Below are 25161 nucleotides of genomic sequence, written 5' to 3'. Positions count from 1 at the left end.
ATAAAGGTTTATTTCAATTAAAGAGGTACCGTTGGCACAACCCGCAAGGCCTGTTACTCACCGTTTGTGGCGTTGCTGTCAAATCCATAAACTCTAAAAATTCAGCTCTCTAAATGAACATTTTCTAGTGACTGATCACATTCACATCTATATTCTTCAGTTGGCCAAATTTAATTTCTGTGAATTGATGCAATTTAAAGGTGTGCTGTGAGCTGCTGAAATAAGCCAATCAGAGCAGAGCTCAACATTAATATTCATGACTCTTCCCAATAAGGCAAAAACAGAGCATTACATCCTAGGGACAATTTATAGGGTTGTAAATGGACCTTTGAAACTGTATCTGGACAATTTTTGCCCTTAAAGGTGTCATGAACTGGCTTAAAAAACCCCACAACCAATAAGTAATAGGCTATTTTCTACACTGGTTTTGATGCTCTCTCCAAAACGCTGGGTTTTGATGGACGTGACGCATTAGAGACTTGTAAGTAAATGCCCACGGCTAGGATTGGATAAGATTTGCATATTTAATGAGCTTCTCCTGTCAGTTCACGAGAGAGAGGAGAGATTGAAGGAGAAGCAGCAACCAGAATTATTCTCTCGATCACAGGGCTTGTAAACGTCTTTATCAAACAAACACAATTATTTATTTCTCATCGACCCACGACGAGAGAGAGAGAGATTTTTTTTTTTTTTGATTTTTCATAAAACTTTATTACAATTATTAACACATTATCTAGACAATAAAAAATCATTTAAAAACAAAACCAAAAAAAATCAAATAAATCACATGCAAAACAACAACAACAACACAATATGAATGCAGGATAGGTGCAAAGACTAAGTTATTTTCAACTACCTCACACAAAGCCCCACCATAACACCAAATTAAGTCAAAAAAAAGAAGAGAGAGAGAGAGAGAGAGAGAGAGAGAGAGAGAGAGAGAGAGAGAGAGAGAGAGAGAGAGAGAGAGAGAGAGAGAGAGAGAGAGAGAGAGAGAGAGAGAGAGAGAGAGAGAAAAGAACAAGAACAAAACAGAATATTATGTGATTCATTGGCCTACACAGGGGCTTTGCGAGTCCTGGCCCGTACACGTCTGAGTCCAGCGTGCTAAAGGTATGGGCGATATGGACTAAAAAAATGTATCACAATATTTTCTGGTATTTATTGCAATGACGATATCAATGACGATGAATGTAGTACCATTCCCCATGTTTTTGGCTACAAGTGAGAACTGCACACATTCTTGAGAGCCTCAGAAAAACTAAATGATCTAAAGCAAAACATACCCATCATGAAATAGTCCCCTATAATACATAAAACAATAATAAAAACACTTAATTCAAAAAACTTTTCAGAAATTTAAAAGTTGCAATTACACTTCTGTAAAAGTGCAGGTAATGTTTAAATAATGCAACTGTGCTGAAAAACTTCACACAATACAAACAAACGTTTGAAACGTAAACACAGATTCTGTATTTCATATTCTCATGTTGCAAACAGTGCAAACTGCAAAAGTAATAATCTCAACTATGCCTCCAGATTACAAAAAAATTGCAAATAATGATTTAATGATAGAACTTTAGTAATATATAACTAAATCTTGGTAATCATGTACGAATGAAAAATGTACGAATGCAATGCATATTTTTCCATTTTAACTAAAGGACTGGTGATCTTAAGAGATGGTTACTCATTCAGTGTTTCTGTAGAAAAAAAACCCACTAAACTAAACATAATACTGATAAAGATAATAGTACTATGAATTCTACTACTAATAACAATATAAACAGCACTAAGGATTGTGGAGTTGTTGGGTTTATGAATATTAATCACGTTGTCAGTGGTTGCTTGAACTGATTTGCTGAAATCAAAACAGGAACAGTAATGGGTGCGTTCCAGCCAATGAGATTGCCGTTTGCGCATTAGGCTGAATAATTCTAAACGAACACCGTTTTTTTACAGGAAAATACAACAAAGAATATGGTTTGCATGTAGCACGTTGATACTGCGTGGTATAAGACTCTTTTGCTGTCTCTGAGTGTGCGAGAAAGACTGAGCGCTCTCAGTCGGACACCTCACACTAGTGTTTACTGTGCGTCAAATACACTGCGTATTCATTGAGATGAACTGAAATAGTGTGCTTTACGGATCGCTTGACAAAGCGCAAATCTCTCAAGCGCTCAGTCCAAGTGCTCATTGCGTGAAAATATATCTGTGTGTACTAGCTCCAGGTTGTAGAGATAGTTCCTCCTTCAGCAATAAACTCCTCCGCAGCTTCCGCCATAGTTGTTTACGCTCTGCACGAGAGATGTGAATGGGTCACGCCATCAACATAGGCTTAATCGTTATTATTGCGGGAAGACAATTCTTATCATGGGGAGAATTTTTACCGGTATAAGATATCGCCCATCCCTACTAAAGGTGTGTTTCTGTTAGACACGTAGACAAGCAAAACGATCTATAACATTGCAATACTATTACATATAAATGGTTGCACCATTCCTGTCGGATCCAAATCCAGCATCGACTGGAGATTTGTTTACAAACGATTCCACAGTGAACTAAAGTGAACATGTTTTCCCCACGTGAGCTGGAACTTCATTAAAAATAAAGTTCAAACACTCATTCCTAATATTAGGATCTGAAGGAAGCGTATGCAGCGACTGTGTTCTTCCACAACCAGGAAGTGCAATAATCTTAATCTTCCTCAGCATGTTTATTGTTGTTGACCAGCTAGCACGTGCCCTCCATTAGGTGGGCGAGGCTACTGAATTAGATGCGCTGTAGAGGCGGTGTTTCGTCGCGCACTGACGTAAGTATGAAGCACAGGACCGTTTGCTGAGCCTGGTGTCTATAAAAGCTTTTCTTTGACTAACAAGGAAGTTTTCAGCTCTGAAACTTGCAGGATATTCTTATATTACCATGAACTTTTATATATCAAAAGCTTAAGGGAAAGCTGATTTCTCACCATTCATCACCCCTTTAAATAAGCCACATACCCTCTATGTAGATATCAGAGAACAATTTAACATATTGTTTCAACTCATTCTAGGGCACCTTTAATTCACAGAAATTCAATTTGGCCAACTGAAAATTTTTGATGTGGTAAGTCACTAGAAAATGTTCAATTGGAGAACTGATTTTTTTTTTTACAGTGTATGGTAAAGCCTGTGCTGCTGACATCACGACTGATAAACTGAATCCATCCTCTCACTAATTCTCTGGGCAGGTAGAGCAGAGAACGGGGAGGAAACCTTTCCTGTCATTACACCATAACAGGAGAATTCTAGCCTGACAAGCCAGACCCACATCAAGATGTTTGGTCTGGAAACTCACCATAGACAGCTAAATCCAAGGGGCGGGATAAACGGTCGTCTTTCAAACTCCCTCTGCGCACGATAGGATAGCGCTACAACCAACTAGAGCAACAAAGGTGAAGCGGAGCTAGTTGACAGATTAAACTTTCACTGTAACCGGTCGGCAAAACTCCGAACACATCTTCCCTTCTTAAAGCTGTGTGATATTCTCCCCAATCTAGTGGTGAAAAGGTATATGACCAAACAGAGAATAATACTTTCTGTTCCTCTCAATTCTGATTTTGTTTTAACTAGTGATGTCAATTTTCACAAATTCCCACGATCGATCGTCGTTTAAATTAACGATCAATTAATCGATTAATCGTTAACCTTAATACTGCAATAGGTGTCTACAGCAGTGGCGTGTAGCTGACAGCATATCAGGATGTGCAAATGCTGCTCAAAACACATGTTCTTCACCAAATAAGAAGGATTTTTTTTATCTAAACAAAGGGCTATGGGATTGTAAAATTAGTAGACGTGATTTATAATTAAATAAATTTACTTATTTAGTAACCAAATATAACCTAACACCAACGCCGCCTCAGATCTGTTATTCAGAATGTGTGGACGCTCTTCCAAGAACAACGTGCTGAAACGTCACCTAAACCCAATTAATTCAAAACGATTTATTAAAATAATTTGTTTCCCTTAATGTTATGTAATGTGACAGTCCCAATCATAGTTATTATTAGTCGTGCGTTGCTGTTTGAACTGCGCGAGCTGAAGCTGATGCGCTGAATCACTGGTAAGTTACACTGAAACTTTGCTAATGCGTTTTTTAACTCAACAAAAAGCTTCCTATATGAGATTAATCAGATTTATATAAAATTAACAAAATATTACAAATTATATCTGCACAAAATGATGCGTATGCACAAGTGAACTTGAATTGAGTTGCTGATATTTATATTCAGAAAGGGAGACTCGTGGTGTTCACGCGCTCTACGTTCAGAGCGTTGTTCCTAGAACAGCCATTTATTAAAATAGTGTTCTCATTTCTGTTATATAATATGACAGACCAAATCATAGTTATTATGCATTGCTCTACTGTATGCTCTAAAGCCGAAGCACTGAACAAAAAAAAAAAACGGAAGTCATGCGTAACACTGAAGCCATTTGCTAGTGTGTTTTATTTCGCTAAAAGAAACGCATCCTATATGATTGAGCACATATAACGTTACAAAATAAATGTAATATTACTTCAGCACAATCTGATGCGAATGCAGAAATGAACTTGAACTAGTCACATGCACGAGTCAGAGTGTACTGTGTGTCAGAGTCAACTCATGTTGTGCAAGCGCTCTTCCTGGATCAACGCAATGAAACACACGGCAAATAAACCCAAATAATTAACAATCACAATGTTTTATTACAATAGTGTTCTCATTAAAGTTGTGTAATATGACAGTCTCAACCAGTCATTATTAGTTGTGCATTGCTGTTGGAGCTGCATGCTGAAGCTGATCACCGCCACGCTTTTACTACCGCTCGCCTCTAACGTTAATTAACCAAATGCATCCTTATGAGATAAATCAGCTATAGATAGGCCTGCACAAAATAAACACAATATTACAACTTACATTTGCACAAAACAAAAGGCTGCGAATGCACATGCAAACTTGCAGTCATGATGAAGGTGTATAACTCCAGCTGTAAAATGGTCCCTAGTAGAACTGGGGCACGCTCGCTTCATTTTTCCTCCCGTTTCGCGGTTGAGCCGCACGCACGCGCATGACCCTGCTTAATCGATGATCTTATCGATCATATGTCTTATCGACAATTAATTGATCTTCGATTAATCGTTGACATCCCTAGTTTTAACTCCTATGGTGGCTGATTTAAAACGCAAAAAGTTACAGTGTTAAAACGCGAAAGGCGACGATTGAATTTATGGGTATGTCCCTCTTTGGCTAATGTACTTTCAAGATGGAGGGGCGACCGGCATTCGAACCACTCACCCATATGTATTTTCAATGGCATATTATAAACTTACGAGAATACTTTATAACTTGAAAGAAGCAAATATACATTAATGAGCACATACATTTTTGAAAGAACTATGTGTTTTTAGCTAAGAATAAACTAAAAATGATTTCAGTGCCGTTCTTTGTTCTTTTCTCAGAGAAAAGCTTAACTCCAAGTCTTCCAGAGTCACTGCCAAAGCCGATTCGAAAGACATTATACCCTTCTGCTGGTCCTAGCTGGTCAAGCTCTTTGCTAGTTTTAGATGTTTTTTTTTAGGCAGACCATATTTAACCACAGGGGCAGCAAACCAGACTTTTAAGTGATGTAGAATAGTTTTTACTCAAGTAGCCAACAGCTAGCTAAATAAATAAATAAATAAATACATAAATAAATAAATAACAATGTAGCAGATAATTATCCTGAAGACAAAGTGTACACAGAGACTGGTTTAATATTTTCTTGATCAAGATTTTGCAGCCATGCAAATTTAGAATTCAGCGCAATTACAACAAAGAGCCATAAGAGGGAGACAAAGCAAAAAGTTTATGATAGCAGCATAGTGCTACTATTTCTTAGAGACAAAGGGAAATTAATTTGCTTGTTAAATCTAATTAAAATTGTTACTACAATGTACAATTCCAGTATGCCTAAATGTTTACTGCAGACTAATTGGCATTGGTTAGTTGACTGGAAGTGTTTAGTTTCTGGATTGCATCACAAATACTCTGAAAACTGGCCAAAAAGTTAATCTTGAGAAAGGTTACGAAAGAAGAATCAGGGACACCACAGACAAAAACAGGAAAATGTTTGAAGACCAATCCGTGATGTCTTGACAAAGACCCTAGAGAAGCAGAACAGCAAATGTACGGGGAATTGTGGTTAGCCAAACTGCAAAAAATGGACGGAAGTTGCTATATTGCTTCAAACCTCCTTGAACTGATTCCTTTTACAGGAAAAGGCACATAAAAAAGAATTACACTGAAGGCCGAGAAATTCAATGTCAGGAACAGTATGGAAGTCTGATAAAATAAAATTACATTATATCAACTATTGAGTCTCAAATAATAATTGGCTGAATGTACAGGTATTATTTGGTGCATGATATGGTTAGCTAAGAAGTTGATCTACATCATATTCATTTTAACCTTTTTACCTTTTACTTTTAATTTTCTTTGAAATTGTCTAAGAAATGTATTATTGCTATTACAGGGATTGCAAAAGACACATTAAATTTAAGTTATATAATCAAGTTATATTCAATGCAGTATCCAGATGAACTGTTTTATATAATGTCATCTACACTGAGGTCCTTGCTTGTTTAATAATTAAACAAGGCTGTATTTATATTACCTGTTTAACTAGGAGTGTGACGAGATCTCGTACCATTTCCCAAAAAAAAACTATATTAAAGCCTGATATTAAGCCGTCGAGGTGAAAAGCTGTCTTCCAATATCAGCATGACGGAGTTGAGTTTGTGGCAAACCTTACTGTTTCTTTGGGTTTCCAATACACATATAAAGTCTGACACGACTTATGTTTTATTGTTAAGTGCAGCTCGGGTTATTAATTCTGCATATGCTTTGACTTTAGGTTGCTTATAACGTTCATAGGAGATACTGTTTCATTACAACAGATTTGTCACGTAAATGATTTACAAACCTACACCAATACAGGAGAACATACATTAAAAAAAATTATAATGCTAATTGTTATTTATTGCGATTTCTAAATAAAAGTTTAAACCCTTGCTTGTGAGTTTGCATGTTTTAATGTCCACATGTTCTTGCTCAACAAATGCTACAGTGGCTGAGAAGTTGCCAAATATTAAAGATTAAGTGGACATTAGAATGAAATGTTATTTGGGACAATGTTAAAGGGGCAGTTCAACAAAAAATGAAATTTACCCCAAGATAATATAAAACAAGTTATATAAAACAAATTCCTGGCTCTTCTAAGCTTTATAATGGCAGCTCAAAATTTGAAGATTGAAAACATGCATCCATTCATTATAAATGCAATCCACATGGCTCCAGGGGTATAAAAGCCTTCTGAAATAAAACAATAGGTTTTTGTAGGAAAAATATCCTAGCTTCCAGAGGACCACCTTCCGTATTCCACTTAGAAAGTGTAGCACCTCTAGTAGTCCAAAATGCTTACACTATGTCATCGTCATGGCAGTTACAATTGTGTTTACACTATGTCCAACATCGCCGTCGCACCATATACACTTTTTTCATAAGCTGAATATGTCAGGCAGTCTGCCGGAAGCTAAATATTTTACATTACATGTTAAAAGGATCCCCTGGTGTTGAGACTTGTATGGCTTAATATAACATAAATGAAGTCTCTTACTGAAATATGTAGTAGAAAACCCATGAAAGATCTACCGACAGAGTTGGGCTGCTCAGTCTCCACGACAGGGGCGGAATCCGAAATCGACCCCCTATAACCTGAAATAGGGCATTATTTGAAGGGACGGTCATTTGTAGTGTTGTCAGACACCATAGTGGACATGTTCGAGTGCACTCATTACTCTCACGTTGCACCACAATAACAAGTGTACAGCCGAATTACACACAACAGCTGTCCGACTTCACACACTCGTTTTCATTCACTCTTTCATGTTGTATTAGTGAACAAAAGTAGGGAATGTTATTCGTGTCTTAAATATGACAGTTTAAAGATTGAGGTTTTAATTCACTGAGCTTGTGCTCAAACTTTAATGCAAGAGCCAACATCATCACCAAAACATCCTGCCTCTCTTCCTCACGTTCCCCTATCCCATGGTCCTATACCTAGATAGTTCCCTCTGCTGGTCACATTAGCCATTACAGTTAATCTACTGCATATCAACCAAGCCTGCAGTCTCCCTCTCATTTACTGAAGCTTTCGCACCTCGAACGCCCCCCGGTGACCGGTCCCAGTATAGCCGTACCCTCTGTGTTTTCTAATGGACGCGAGGCAAACTAAATAATAAAATTACACTTCAAATTTTTTTCCCCAAAGTTAGTTTATGTCACTGAAGGCAGTTATCATCATTTAATTTCAGGTATTCGTTTTAAAAATAAGTTTAGTTTGAGTTAGTTATTTGATGCTATAAAAACGGGAGGTGTGACGTCATGATTGACAGCTGAGACTGACGTCTTCTCTGAGTGAAGTTCTGGCACTAACAGACTTTTTTCGAAATTTTTGGGAGCAGATTAGAGCTTTAGCTTTAATTTCTACATTTCCATAACTGTTTATTTCACACCAACATAATTAATTGTTCTGCATCTGCGAGAGTGTGGGCAGGCTTTTGATATCGCAGCTGTACTTCCTGCTCTACTTCCTGCGCTCTACTGCGCAACTCCGGTCCCGAAATCGCTACTGCGCAGACTCGGTCCCAAGATGTCCGCGCCGTGCAGGCCGCCTAAAAGCTTCAAATCTGCCAAGCGGAAACGGATGATGTCGAGTCGTCCATATTTTTTTACGGTCTATGATATCAACCGTCTATCTACACAGGGAATAGTGAATGAGGGTGATCTATGCGCACATTAGAGTACGGATCGGGCTGCATTTTTCTGTCCGAGCCCGACCCGCGTCCGACAGAGCAGTAACCGAACCCGACCCGAGCCCGACAGGCATTCAAATATTTATGTCCGAGCCCGACCCGAGCCCGACAGTTAAAATCTATTTTTTCCCCTCATATACTAATTAGAGTGCGGATCGGGCTGCATTTTTCTGTCCGAGCCCGACCCGCGTCCGACAGAGCAGTAACCGAACCCGACCCGAGCCCGACAGGCATTCAAATATTTATGTCCGAGCCCGACCCGAGCCCGACAGTTAAAATCTATTTTTTCCCCTCATATACTAATGACACGCACGTTTGTTTGTGTGGAAATCCCGCTTTTATTAAGCAACTGTAAGGAAGGCATTCTGAAATGTTTACAGACGAGCGCATCAGCGCGCACACGGGGCATCAAACGTTACACAGAGCCCAATCAAATAGCCAACTGAAATTAAATGAACAAAGGTCTGCTAAAAATGGCCCAAGCTGACAGAACAAAACATTAACGTAACACAATTTAAATGCTTATTGAAATGAAAGTCATCTTACCAATTTTCTCAAACTGTGGTTCCTAAACTACAACATGGGATCTATTTACATAATCTATCCATCAAAGTTTAGGCTAATCGAGGTTTTATGTAGAAAAAGGATTGCATCAACTGCGGATGGCTTCAAGGCTGTCCTGCTGCCAGCAGCGCTGAAGTTGCGCTCACTGGAATGACAAGGATGCCGCGGGCAATATGCACGCACGTGTTGCGAGTTGTTGTCACGGCGACATAAACAAATTTCCGCATGCAGGAAGACGGATGTTAGGGTTATATAATGCATGTATTTTAATCACAAAAACAAACCATTGCATCAAGTTAAACAGGCCCATTGGCTACTTGCATAATAAGCAGTTTTAAATTTAAAAGGTTCAATGCCTTTTCGCGCTGACGTGACCGAGCCCGACCCGAACCCGAACGTCATTTCTAAATATCTGTCCGAACCCGGCCCGACCCGTCGGGTACCGTCGGAACCCGTCGGGCTCGGGTCGGGTATCCATCCTCTAATACTAATGACACGCACGTTTGTTTGTGTGGAAATCCCGCTTTTATTAAGCAGCTGTAGGAAGGCATTCTGAAATGTTTACAGACTAGCGCATCAGCGCGCACACGGGGCATCAAACGTTACACAGAGCCCAATCAAATAGCCAACTGAAATTAAATGAACAAAGGTCTGCTAAAAATGGCCCAAGCTAACAGAACAAAACATTAACGTAACACAATTTAAATGCTTATTGAAATGAAAGTCATCTTACCAATATTCTCAAACTGTATGTTTCCTAAACTGCAACATGGGATCTATTTACATAATCTATCCATCAAAGTTTAGGCTAATCGAGGTTTTATGTAGAAAAAGGATTGCATCAACTGCGGATGGCTTCAAGGCTGTCCTGCTGCCAGCAGCGCTGAAGTTACGCTCACTGGAATGACGAGGATGCCGCGGGCAATATGCACGCACGTGTTGCGAGTTGTTGTCACGGCGACATAAACAAATTTCCGCATGCAGGAAGACGGATGTTAGGGTTATATAATGCATGTATTTTAATCACAAAAACAAACCATTGCATCAAGTTAAACAGGCCCATTGGCTACTTGCATAATAAGCAGTTTTAAATTTAAAAGGTTCAATGCCTTTTCGCGCTGACGTGACCGAGCCCGACCCGAACCCGAATGTCATTTCTAAATATCTGTCCGAACCCGGCCAGATATAAAATCAATTTTTTTAAATAACGTAAATCTTCCATGGGTTTTCTACTACATTTTTCAGTAAGAGACAGCATTTATGTTATATTAAGCCATACAAGTCTCAACACCAGGGGATCCCTTTAAATATGGATATTTATCTCATACAAAAACCCATCAATTAGTTTCAAAAGGCCATTATTAACACCCCGGAGCCATTTTGATTGCTTTTATAATGGATGGATTCGCTTTTTTGGACTTCAAATTTTGGGCTGCCATTATAATGCTTGGAAGAGCCAGGACTTACTTTAATATAACTCTGAGTGCATTCATCTGAAAGAAGAATGTCATATGCACCTAGGATTGATTGAGGGTAAGTAAATCATAGTGGTAATTAAAATGTTTGGGTGTACTATCTCTTTAAACATGTATTTTAAGATGTAAAGTGCCACAACAACAATCACCAGGCCTTTGGCACCCTTTGTAGGCATTTGTTATAGCATACAGTGAGTCGATTATGTTTCTGTTATGTGTATTATATTATGTCTTTTTACAGTATATACGTGTTTTGAACCAATTTTTATTGCCCCATTGTTATTATATACAGTGCCTTGCGAAAGTATTCGGCCCCCTTGAACTTTGTGACCTTTTGCCACATTTCAGGCTTCAAACATAAAGATATAAAACTGTATTTTTTTGTGAAGAATCAACAACAAGTGGGACACAATCATGAAGTGGAATGAAATTTATTGGTTATTTCAAACTTTTTTAACAAATCAAAAACTGAAAAATTGGTTGTGCAAAATTATTCGGCCCCTTTACTTTAAGTGCAGCGAACACTCTTCAGAAATTCAGTGAGGATCTCTGAATGATCCAATGTTGACCTAAATGACTAAAGATGATAAATAGAATCCACCTGTGTGTAATCAAGTCTCTGTATAAATGCACCTGCACTGTGATAGACTCAGAGGTCTGTTTAAAGCGCAGAGAGCATCATGAAGAACAAGGAACACACCAGGCAGGTCCGAGATACTGTTGTGGAGAAGTTTAAAGCCGGATTTGGATACAAAAATATTTCCCAAGCTTTAAACATCCCAAGGAGCAGTGTGCAAGCGATAATATTGAAATGGAAGGAGTATCAGACCACTGCAAATCTACCAAGACCTGGCCATCCCTCTAAACTTTCAGCTCATACAAGGAGAAGACTGATCAGAGATGCAGCCAAGAGGCCCATGATCACTCTGGATGAGCTGCAGAGATCTACAGCTGAGGTGGGAGACTCTGTCCATAGGACAACAATCAGTCGACAAGACCTGAGACTGGGACGGAGATTTGTCTTCCAACAAGACAATGATGCAAAACATAAAGCAAAATCTACAATGGAATGGTTCAAAAATAAACATATCCAGGTGTTAGAATAGCCAAGTCAAAGTCCAGACCTGAATCCAATCGAGAATCTGTGGAAAGATCTGAAAACTGCTGTTCACAAACGCTCTCCATCCAACCCCACTGAGCTCGAGCTGTTCTGCAAGGAGGAATGGGCAAAAACTTCAGTCTCTCGATGTGCAAAACTGATAGAGACATACCCCAAGCGACTTACAGCTGTAATCGCAGCAAAAGGTGGCGCTACAAAGTATTAACTTAAGGGGGCAGAATAATTTTGCACGCCCAATTTTTCAGTTTTTGATTTGTTAAAAAAGTTTGAAATATCCAATAAATTTCGTTTCACTTCATGATTGTGTCCCACTTGTTGCTGATTCTTCACAAAAAATTACAGTTTCATATCATAATGTTTGAAGCCTGAAATGTGGCAAAAGGTCGCAAAGTTCAAGGTGGCCGAATACTTTCGCAAGACACTGTATGTATTTTAAATAATGTTAAAGGCTATTGTTTGTTTAGGTCTATTTATATTACCACCAAAAAATCTGATTACTCGATTAATCATCAAAATATTCGCTAGTGACAGCACTAGATTAGTTACAAAATGCACCAGCATTGTTTTGCATTTTGTGAAGAAAATTTTTTCAGTCATATATTTCGTCATTGATGGTTTGCTTAAAATTGCATTGTTAGTTCTCGTTAATTCATATCATCTCATCTCGTAAGCTAAGTGTATTGTCACACCCCCACTGTATACCCATCCACCTGTCTCTCAAGATTACAGGTATGTACTAACTTATGAAAAAATATGGCCATATTATGTATTACATATGTAGCCTACGACAGCTCAGATCACAGTGTTTTAGCATTGTAGTGCTCGAGACCAGACTCGGCCACAAGTCTGTCTCAAGTCCGCATTTGTGCAAGCATTCTGGACTCAGACCAGAGTATGTGAGCGGAGTAAGGAGTGGAGCGAGGTGATTTTAAATGGAGTGAGGAGCGCATTTTTTAAAAGTCGGAAGGCGCGTCGTGGATTTCATGCCCTCCGAGAGCACTCCACTGCCACTTCATCACGAGTACAATTCATGCCAACGGCCTATAATATAACAGTATTTTTAGTCAGAACTCACACATTAAACACATTTAACTAGCTTGATTCAGATGGATCACTCAAATCAGAAAGAATGTACAGGTTTATGATGAAGGCAATGGACATGAGCGGAGGTGTTATAGTTCAAGGATTTTTTTTGTACCTTCTATATACTGAATATGATCAGGTGAAAGCACATTTTAAACAGGTAGCACTTATTCGCACACGCAAACAGTCTCTTTAATGCATTTAAACAAATTTAATCTTACAGTGCATCTGCTTACAGTTAGCAGAAATCTGTAATGTGACCTGTAGCCCAGATAAAATAACTGATGAAAGCATACTATTTTCATACTTTCAAACTAAATTTTCACTGCAAAAGCAGCAATAATGTTTAACGTTTAATGCTGATAAAGCCTAATAAGCTTGGCATGTCGTAGGAAAAAAATGTTTGCAATAAACCACTTTGAAACTATCTCCTATTGTTTTTTCATTTTCATTTTTTTTTCATTTAATGTGTGTTAACTGAAAAACACACATTAATGTGTGTGTTAATGTGTGTTATAAACCGAACTTTTGATATTGCAGAGCTTACTTAAATACTTTCGCCGCAAATTTCCTCAGAGCTGTGTTTCTGATATCAGTGAGCGAGGAGTAGAGCGAGGAGTGGAGCGGGGAGCGGGAAATGATGAACCTGGAGCGGAGTGGAGCTGGAGCGGAGTGATTATTGAATGCTTAGAGCGCGGAGGGTAAATTGCTGCCGCTCCACTCCACTCACATACTCTGACTCAGACTGGACCATGTTCTGTTACTGGTCTTGACTCAGCCTCTAAGCTGAGAGGGTCTAAGCCTGGATTTAAACTAAAAGGACAACTCCGTTGAGAAATGAACCTAGGTGTAATTAACAGATGGTTAGAGAGTAGAACGTTCTCTGGGATGCGTTTTCATGAAAATCGAATGTAAAGAGTTTAATCTCTAAAAACAGATTAGCTTATAACACTAGTCTATGGGGCAGCGGGTAGTGAAGTTAAATCGCTAGTTAATAACACTAACAAGGCTAAAAATAGCCTCACACTAACACAGTAGCATAATGAGGGTCCCTACATGCAAACCGAAGCATTGAGAACTTTGTAAGTGGACAAACAGTTTATTAAGAAGATACTTTAAAGACAGTGCATTACGCGTTTACGGTCAGTAGCCATCTTGGAAAACAGTCTCGACTCATCGAGCCACGAGTGCTGTTCTAAGTGATGATGATCTGTGACTTGGAATATCATATGGTCCGTTGTTTCCCGAAGAAAACACTGAACTCAACAGAGAAAATAAGTAAATAAAAATAAAAATGTCCATGTTATTACATTTCACAAACTTAATTCCTATCGACCAGCTCACTTATAAAGTAAGTCTTTATAAAGTATCTTCTTATTAAACTGTTTGTACACTTACAAAGTTCTCAATGCTTTGGTTTGCATGTAGGGACCCTCATTATGCTACTGTATTAGTGTGAGGCTATTTTGAGCCTTGTTAGTGGTATTAACTAGCGATTTAATTTTACCACCCTGTGTCTACCCTGTGCCCCATAGACAAGCGCTATAAATTAATCTGTTTTTAGAGATTAAACTCTTTACATCTGATTTTCAGGAAAACGCATCCCAGAGAACGATCTACTCTGTAACCATCTGTTAATTACACCTAGGGTCATTTCTCACCGGAGTTGTCCTTTAAATGGGCCAGTCTTAACAACACTGCTGTCTCTATCACATATTTCCATACAAGTCTACAAAACAAGATTAAGTCATTATTATGGAACAGAGTACAGGAAACAATTAGAGAGTCTTTGTCATTCTCGTCGTAAAAAAAAAAAGTAAAAAAAATGGCTTGTACTGAACCAAATCTGTGGACACTAATTCCTTCTGTATGTATATATATATATATATATATATATATATATATATATATATATATATATATATATATATATATATATATATATATATATATATTACATTAATAGTATTTGCTAACCATAATGTTTTATATGTTATTTTCAAAATTATATTATTGCCATAGTACTTTAAAAGACAAGCAGGTCTTCCTTCCCCCTTTTTTTTTTTTTTTTTTAAATATGGAGGAACTGAAAAAATAAACTATGTAAACTAAGAGACGGAACAGACGTTCCTCATTTCACAGGCCTTAAGTTCATTTCTCTAATCTTTCACAACAATTTCACTTACAATAGATATTATCTGTTTTTGTGTGTCAGTAATCCCCATATGGGGAAGTTAAAACTAGCGACTTCCTGATGTGGGCGACTGTCGAACAGTAAATGTCAGGCAGTATTTTAAAGGTGAATGAATCAGTCAATGTACAGTGTAGGTGTCACTTTGATACGACTATTTGAGGTAAAAGTTCACAGTGGAGAACATTGTAATGATGGAAAATATTAATGTATTACACAGATTACAGTGTTTGAGTGTTGATGTTTTTAAAGTATCTTCTTTCACACGATATTGAACTTCCGGCCAAATGTCGCTGCTGGAACACTTCATTTGTGTTTTTTTTTTTTTTTTTTTACCACAGGTTAGTCACAGAACAACAACAGCCGTTTTTAAAGGGCTAGTTCACCCCCACTTTTTTATGCCTGAAAAATATGACATAGAAAATAATCATATTTGTTTTCAGATAGCCAGTTGACCCCAGCCATTGAGTCTAGAAGTGTTCCGTTTGGTCAGTTCTAGAGCTTTTTCTATTCGTTCTGTGATTTTAAGATGAGCTGCCATCCCAAGCCTACATTACAAAGATCTCATTTCCTGTTTATACACCAACAACCTCAGCATCCTGTTTAATTAAAACTCTTCAACACCAGATGCCTTCTGTTGCCACCTGCTGTGTGCTGCTCCCAAGAGAGCTAATGCTGTGTGACAAACCCTATTTTCCCAATCAATAACCAGCACCCAAACCTGTCACATCTTTACATCTCCACTGGTCTCAAACTGCATATGACATAAAGTTTGCCTTTGAGCTATAGTCTGCACCAGATCGTGCATTACAGGAAGTGAAGGGGCTTCACAGAAACCAAAAGAAAAATTCTAATCTAAATAAAGACATTGGGTTCATGACTTCCTCTATCTTAGATCGAAGCTCGGCAGCGATGGTACATTACAGTCATCACCCATACGGCCCTCAGAACAGTTACGATGCCAACAACATGGATATCTGAGGTTGGTACCTTTAAATGTTTTACTTTGTAATCTTCTAAAACAAAAAAAAATACAAAAATTATAGATTTTATAAATAGCAAATCATATCAGGAAACAATGCTGTTGGTCAAATGTGGTTATTTATACAAAGTTAATCTTATATGATGAAGGTCATTTATCAACACTATGTAATTATATAAGGTTCAGTATGACTTGAAAGTGAAAATTGATACTGCACAGATTAGTGACAAGATTCATAAAAGCCAAAACAATTGGTGGTAAAAGAATTGTGGTAAAAGTAGCATCTTCTTATTTTGCATCTTAACACTCCTATTTTAGAAGTCTGTTTGCTTTCTCTTTTTAAAGCTTTTTTGGTAACTTATTATTTTATTTTATTTTATTATTTTATTATACAAACCCTCAAATTCAAATAAGTGTGTAAAAAAGAAAAAGTGACTATTCTTAAAAGGAAAGTTTGCCCAAAAAAGACAATTGTCATAATTTTTGTCATTTTAAGATATATTCTACTTGTAGCCTACATTTCTATTGTATTTTTTGTTACTATTGTATTGCACTATGCTACCATTTTAAAAAGCTGAGTAAAAAGAGAATAAAAAAATTATATTAAAGACACATTGTGAGAAATAAATTCCCAATTGCAAAATATTCAAATATTTATTCAAATAAAGTTTGAAACTGTAAGATGTACAGTAAAGCAGAAAGTTTACTTTGGGTTTTTTAATGCGAACACTGACAGTGGAACGCACAGCCTTGCGAACTTTTTTTGACTCGTATGCGTACACAGGCGTTCGACGCATGCAGTTGAGTTCATGAGTCGCTCGCCACGAGTTACAACCCATGTAAATACTGCACACACAAAAAATTAAATGCACATTGTACGCTGACCCTCGTGTACGCGCAAAACGTGAAGTATAGTTTGACCTAAAGCCGCAATAGACTGTAGGCCCTGTATTAAGACCTGGTATTAAGATGTATTTTGGTTGATTGTATTACAGTACATGAAGTACATTAAAGCTGCTGTCTGTAACTTTTTGGGGTTAAAAATGATTCAAAATGGATTACTGAGCAAGTACATATCCAGCCAGTGTTCAAAACGATCTGCCTACCATAGCTCTATTTACAACAGTAAGCTTGTAAATAATGTTTTTAATTCCAGTGGTACTGGTGGATTTCTGCGAATGAAGGAATTAAGCATATTTGCGTTATTGCGTCACATCTGTACAAGAAGGAGTCCTGGTTAGCAGGTTATATTGCTCCATTTACGATTCATCCATTGTAAAATACAAAGTCTTCGGATTTCAGAGAGGCGTTAGGTTGAGATGGTGTTACTCCACATTGCACAGAAATGGAAACTGAACTACTGGTAACCCTAATGGACATTAAATGTAGTCACGCGTTGCTGATGTTAACATTAACATTTTGAAAAAGTATTTGATGTGGTTTGACGTGATATGATAAACGACGGTCAGATTTATTCATCGTGATTTATTGCAATGCTTTCCCCCCCTTATTTGGTCAGAACAAAAGTGGATGTTAGCTACTTACATGTTCAGATGGCATTATTATGTCAGTCATACTTTCAAACAGTAGAGTCTGAATGACAGTATCCACACTGGTGCGGTGACTGACAGCTGCGCATTCTCGTCTAAACTTTGGATTCTTCCGCACTGTGCAGACTAAAGGGGGTCGCACACCGGACGCGGAGCTCGGCGGCGCGCCACGTCTTTAAAATTCGAACACATTGTTTTCAATGAGTGTACGCACACCGGTGGCGGCATTCGGAGCCTGTCCGCGGCGACTCAAGAAGTTGTTCTAAATCCTGCCGCGCCCTTAAGGAACAATCACGTAATAATTCCGCAAATAACTGCAATTGCAGTATTCGAATAAAGATGGCGACAAAGAAGAAAAACTACAGACTGCAGCTTTAAGGAAACACATACCCGTTTACACCTGATAGTTTATTCCGTTTCTTTTCTCCACCAACCACTTCTATCCTGATTTCTGGGACTATGGGCAGGTAAATGTGTTTTCTTTTTCCAGATCTTTCAATCTAATGGACAAAATAAGCTTGCACAATTTACATTTGAACATGCCCAGAGACGACTGGAAAAACATACATGGCCCGCCGGTTATACAAACAAGGTTAGTTCACCCAAAAATGAAAATTAGCCCATGATTTACTCACCCCCAAACGATCCTAGGTGTATATGACATTCTTCTTTCTGACGAACACAATCAGAGTTATATTAAAACATGCCCTGGCTCTTAGAAGGTTAATAATGGCAGTCAATGTTGCTTTTTTTTTTAAAAGTCCATACAAGTGCATCTATCCATCATATAACTGCTCCACACGGCTCCAGGGCATAAAGGCCTCCTGAAGCGAAGCAATGCATTTGTGTAAGACAAATATCCATATTTAAAACTTTATGAAGTAAAATTTCTAGCTTCCAGCGGACCATCTTCTGTATTCAACTTACGGAAAAAGTGTAGTGCCTCTCGCAGTTCAAAATGCTTACGCTATGTCTGACAAACGTAAACGTGCAGTGTTGTCAGATGCATGACTACGTGATGACATTATATGATGAATAGATGCACGTTCATGGACTTCAAAAACGAAGCAACATTCACTGCCATTATAAAGATCGGAAGAGCCAGGACATGTTTTTATATGATTCTGATTGCGTCTGAAAGAAGAACGTCATATACACCTATATGGCTTGAGTGTGAGTAAATCATGTGCTAATTTTCATTTTTGGGTGAACTAACCATTTAAGCTAGTCCCATACACATCAGTAATGTGTTTTCTAAGGCATGTTTATAAAAGCTATGTAAATGTCCTAACGGAACTAATGCCTGGTCCTGGCTTAATCTAAGCCCTGTCTGTGAAACTGGGCCACGAACTTAGAGCTTTTGTTTCTGCTTTGATAGCCGCAAGACCATGCTGAATGCAGTGAGTATGTTTGAAATTAGGAATACGATAATAATAATAATAATAACCTTTATTTGGTAACATTTAATTTTAAGGTTCAGTTATTAACTATGAACTAGTTGCTTATTAGCATGCATACTACTAGGATATTGGCTGTTTATTAGTACTTATAAAGCACAAATCAATGCCTTATTCAGCATGACATTATTCTACATCCCCTAATCCTACCTGCTACAAAAACTACCTTACTATTAATAAGTAGTAAATTAGGAGTTTATTGAAGCAAAAGTCGTAGTTAATAGTGAATATGTGCTCCCCATAAAGTGTTACCATTCATTTTTTATAGCGCCTTTAAAAAGACAATCTCAAAGCACTTTACTAGAATAGACAGATAAAAAGCAAATGATACATGTCATGCAACACAAAAAAATAAATAATAATCACACAAAAGCCAATCTGAAAAATGTGTTTTAAGCAGATTTAAAAACATTAAGAGAATCTGCCTGTCTGAGCATGTCTGTTATCGGAAGAGAATTCCAAAGTTAAGGCGCACAGGTTGAGAAGGCCCGGTCGCCCATAGAGCGTATAGACGGGTAGAAGGAACAACTAAAAGACCCGAATCGGAGGAGCGGAGCTCTCGTCCTGGTGTGTAAACAGTTATAAGTTCCGATAAGTAATGGCACCAAGCCACAAAGGGCCTTGTAAGTTAGCAGGAAGCAAGTGCAGAGATTCTTGTCCTAGTTGTCATCCTTGTCCTAGTGAGAATTCTTGCAGCCGAATTTTGCACTGACTGTAATTTGTTAAAGGTAGTTTTAGAGACCCCAGCTAGAAGAGTATTGCAATAATCAATGTGGGAAATACAAAAGCATTAAATCAGTAAATCAAAGTTTAAATCCCGTCTGGCTTTATAGCATGCTTCCCATAAATGTTTATATTCAGTATGAAGAAAGGAGGTCTTTTGAAGCTGTTCGAACACATTAAACCACATAAGCGTTTACACTATGAAATCAATCCGGTTGAATGTGTTTTCAAATACCTCTGGAAGTGGTCGAAAGTGGACAAGCTCAAAACGTTTTAGACCCTGTTTACATATGTATTTAGCTTTGTCCACTTGTGATCAGATCGACCAAAATGCATCTTAATACCAGGTATAAACAGATCCATTAGGGTAGACGCCATATTGAATTTTATACGGATGAAAATGAGGCTGTGACAGATAGACTTACAGTCTTTAAAATGGCATATAGTGCACAATGAAACTTTCAAAACGGTTTTATGGATTTTTTTTCTCCGTTGGAAATATATGATGTTTTATTAACAAACTTCGGGAGGAACACGTTCAAATGATTATCCAATCATCATGTCATTCCAACCAGCAGTCAGCAATCATCAACATGTCTACCCAAGAACTCAGCATGAGTTGAGGCCTAATATATACATATATACATACATACATACATATATATATATATATATATATATATATATATATATATATATATATATATATATATATATATATAACATATAAACACATAAATGCTTAAGAATCAATGATTAGATTATTATTGCATTATTGTATTTATAGTTCTTCCAACCCTAATTGATGGGAGTGTGTAGTTTTTCATTTCCTAAATAACCATGTAGGAAGACACATTATGGCCATAGTCCAGGATGACAATGTCAAGATTCATCAGGGTCAGACTGTGAAAGAATGGTTGGGAGGGAGCATGAAGAATAATTTTCACACATGAATTGGCACCTCTGAGTCCAAGACCTTGACCAAAAATGAATGTACCTCTTGATGAAAATAAATGCTGTGATGTTATTTCCATCAAGAGGTGCATCAATTTTTGGTTCAGCTCTTGTATTGACAATGCAAGAGTCCAGCACTCTGTCAAGTCTCCTTCAGCACATTCAAAAGACTTTTAATGAGTTTAAGGTCTGGACTAGAGTCTGTTTAAGAAAAGCTACACAATCCATAAATTAGGTTTGGAAGAACTGTTGCCAACCATATAACATGTTAGAAACATAAACATCATTGCAATAATAATCCAATCATTGACTCTTAAGCATTTGCCAATTTAAATCCAAACAGCAACTTGGATGTGGTGTAGTTTTCAGCATCCCTCAACCACCCTGTCTCCTCACCTGGTTACTTTCCTAACCATAAATACAGCGGGAGTACTTTGTGGTTCTGGACTAAATACAGAGCTCAGTGACCTCTCCTTGGACAGCACGCCAAATATGCATACTACATTACTCTCTGGCTAGTGAAGTGTGAACTCATGATTTTTATTAAACATCACTCCAATCCATTGATCCCACTGTACTTCTATCACAGCATTGTTTTCATTTTTGCCAAGTAATTAAATATGGCACAATCTTAGGATAAAGTCTATCATGGTCTATTACATTGTTTTTAAATTTCTGAAATAGGCTTCAATAAAAATAAACAAATACAAAGAAAAACTGTTTACATTGATTTCTTTTTTTTTTTTATGGTCAAACCAGGCAAACCATCATGGATCATAACACATCTTTGCCTGTCATGGAGGGCCACATCCCCCAAGTGTACCGGACTGTTAGCCTAGTGTTTTATGGCATTATCTTCACCATAGGCACAGTGGTCAATCTGACCGCTCTCTGGGTCTTTGCCTTGACCACAAAAAGACGGAACTCCATCACCGTTTACATGATCAATGTCGCTTTAGTGGACTTGGTATTCATCTTACTGCTGCCCTTTCGAATTGTCTACTACAGTCAAGACTACTGGCCTTTTGGGGACATCTTCTGCAGGATTAATGCTGCACTAACAGTGCTTTATCCCTGCCTAGCCTTGTGGCTCTTCGCTCTCATTAGCACAGATCGCTATGTGGCCATAGTGCAGCCGCGACACACCAGAGAACTAAAAAGTGTTCGTAAAGCCTTGTTGTCTTGTGCAGGAGTCTGGATCATGACCTTAGGCAGCACGGCTCCACTCATCTTCGTAGAAGAAGACCCAGACCGTATCTCAAACTATACCACTTGCATCAAGATGCATGACATCATCTACTTGCGCCGTGACAATCCCGTCCACTTCGCGCGTATTGTTTTCTTCTTCCTGGTGCCAGTGTGCATCATGGTCGGCTGTTACATAATCATCGTAGAAAATCTCATCCACGGCCGCACGTCCAAACTGAAGCCCAAAGTCAAGCAAAAGTCCATCAGGATCATCATCACACTGATCGTTCAGGTGCTTGTGTGCTTTGTGCCTTTCCACATCTGCTTTGTTTCCATGCTGCTGGCCAGCAGTGGGCAGGGTTACAACACCTGGGGGGCCTTCACCACCTTCCTGATGAATGCGAGTACAGTGCTGGACATCATACTCTTCTACATTGTGTCAAAGCAGTTTCAGGACCGTGTGATCAGCGTGATCTTATACAGGAACTACCTGAGGAGCGTTCGCAGGAAGAGCCGTCACACCAACAGTGTTCGCTCAATCAGCAACCTGACCAGCGCCATGATCTGAACAATAACACAGGTGATGATAACAATGGAAATGAATGTAATCATGTCAATGTTTGTAACTAAATTACAGAACAAGATTGAAATTGCGGAACAGGATGAACGATTATCAATGCAGGAGTCAAACTCAATTATGTTTTCCAAACAGAAACAAACTATACTAAACAGTGAAACTGCTCACAGTAACTTTACTGACATGAGATGAATCACATGTGCACCAGTAACTTCATTGGTAGTCTGCATTGAATCCTTGACTATTTGCATAGAATTACACTTTTTTTTTGCAGCCAGATATGCACCACCACCCATCGTTAATTTACTTGTGCTGCAAGTATCGCTGTATATTTGAACACACCCTAAGACAAACTGTTTGTTTCGAGTTGTTGTGTTACATGCTGCAAGTGTGTCTGTTGTTTTAAAAGAGTTTTATATTGGGAATGTTGTTGCATAATCACAGAAAGGTGTTTGAAATTTCCTTTGAAAAACTTTCTTTGCAGTCTTAGCACAATCTGTGCAAAACATGCTAGTCTCTTGCAAAGCATGCTTTTTTATCATACCAAGTATGATCTTCAGAAACAATGAATGTCTTTGATGAGGTTAGTTCAAAAGGATTGCATACTAGGATTTTTGATCCTTTCAGAAGTGAAAGGAAAACGAGATACTACTTTTCAGTGTGGATTGTAATGCACATTGAATTTCCCCCAAAAAAGGAAAAGGTAATTCAATTACATAGCAGCACTTTATTTTTAATAATGTAGTTAATAATAAATTACCAAATAATCAAATATATGATTAAAATAATCATTAAAAACATTCTGCACCATTTTTTAACAAAAGTTGATCACAATGAAACCAAACTGAAACAGGCCTTTGGTACAGCACAACATTAAACTTAACCTGTAGTACAGAGGTTACCCTGGAGTACCCCAACACTACACATTTTGAATGTCTCCTTAATCAAACATGCCTTATTCAACTCATCAGATCATTAGAAGAGATTTTAAGAACAAAGGAGACATGCAAAATGTGCAGTGCTGAATATACTCTGAATATACCACTGCTGTAGTATATATTGCGCCAGCAGGGGGCGCTACTGACCAGGGCACATTTATGCTGCTCTCACAGTGCTTTGTCTTAAAATCACCATCAGGTGGTGTCAATGTAAACAAATTACTTGAATGTGGCATTATATCTACATGCCATTTTGGATTGTGATTTTCTCTTTGTGTATTTGACTGATTTATTTTTTTAGAAGCTGACTTCCTGTTTCTTTTCTCATTGTTATTGTTATAATTGTTATTCATGTTTAAAGCTTTTGTGACCGCATATGAATTAAGAGACTGTATGTAATATTTGAAATTTGAAAGTGCATGTCAAGATGCAGGACCATTTATAATAAAAAAATTGAAGCACACCCGTCAACCCTAGTGACCACTTGTGACTAATCATGGAGCTTATACATTGATATCAATTTTAAACTAAACTCTGGACCTGTTATGCATCAAATATCAATATACTTAATGGATACCCTGCACTTCACTTGATTAAGCACAATTATTAAATTTGACATGTACATTTCTTTCTATATTTTTTCTACTACATACTGTTAATGTGCAGAAACAAGTAGTTAGTCATTTTGAAGAGTGTAAACATTCTGGCACTTTTAAAACTGCTTTTTTAAGCAGTCTGATGTGGCGACTTCAGACTCAATCAATGGCTAGAAATTGGGGTGGGACAAGTTTGGGTGAACATTTGCAATGGAGCAGCAGTATGTTTTTGAAACTGTAGTTTACAAAGCTCTTAAATGTATACATTTCTTACACCCCAAAACTAAATCTATAGTTTCCCTAAAAACAATTTGGAGACTGTAAGGCACAATTAAATAGTACAACTAGTAGGCTACAACTTCTATTTCAAACAGACTTTGATATGATGAAATATGGGTGGTTATTCTGCTATCTAGGACACCTGTGTGAACTTGAGAGGAACTACCTTCATACACCCACTAAAAATGCCTTTGAGACTATAGTAGGCTAAAAACAACTGAAAAAGTGAAGTTCGTTCTGAGGACAGCTCTAGCATTATTTGTTTGCAGATGCCATCTGGTTTGATATATTTAATGTGACTTATATGTCTAAATACTTTTTGGGGACACTGAAATGATAGTTTCAGTACCTGTCATGGACGGATGGATTACGAATAGCCATATCACGCTACAGTAAGTTGTGCATTGCAAACATTAACACACACACACACACACACACTTTAGCCACCTGATACACATCACAGCAAGATAATGGAGACAGACACTCTCTGAGCAACTGCAGTCTTCTGTCCGGCCCATATGATGAATTATCTGGAAGCTTTCTCAGTAATTTAGAATCTTCATAACAAGTGCTTTTTCCATAGGAAAAATTAATGGAAACAAGATTGTCT

General features: G+C 37.9%; 2 protein-coding genes across 2 annotated transcripts in view; one reads left to right on the top strand and one right to left on the bottom strand.

The window, feature by feature from the left end:
* The window catches only part of clybl (citrate lyase beta like), a 185196-nt gene that overhangs the window by 148557 nt on the left and 11478 nt on the right, over positions 1-25161 (bottom strand). The gene's annotated exons all lie outside the window — the stretch shown is intronic.
* Positions 16059-24137, top strand: gpr18 (G protein-coupled receptor 18). Its single transcript, XM_067445049.1, has 2 exons — positions 16059-16289; positions 21733-24137. Exon 2 carries the CDS (start codon positions 21743-21745, stop codon positions 22727-22729), a length of 987 nt encoding a protein of 328 aa, XP_067301150.1. The 5' UTR covers positions 16059-16289; positions 21733-21742; the 3' UTR covers positions 22730-24137.

This window comes from Pseudorasbora parva, chromosome 5 (assembly GCF_024679245.1).
Source record: "Pseudorasbora parva isolate DD20220531a chromosome 5, ASM2467924v1, whole genome shotgun sequence".
In the NCBI taxonomy this organism is placed as follows: domain Eukaryota; kingdom Metazoa; phylum Chordata; class Actinopteri; order Cypriniformes; family Gobionidae; genus Pseudorasbora; species Pseudorasbora parva.
Note: the sequence above shows the minus strand (reverse complement) of the source record. Positions and strands in the feature narration are given on the sequence as shown.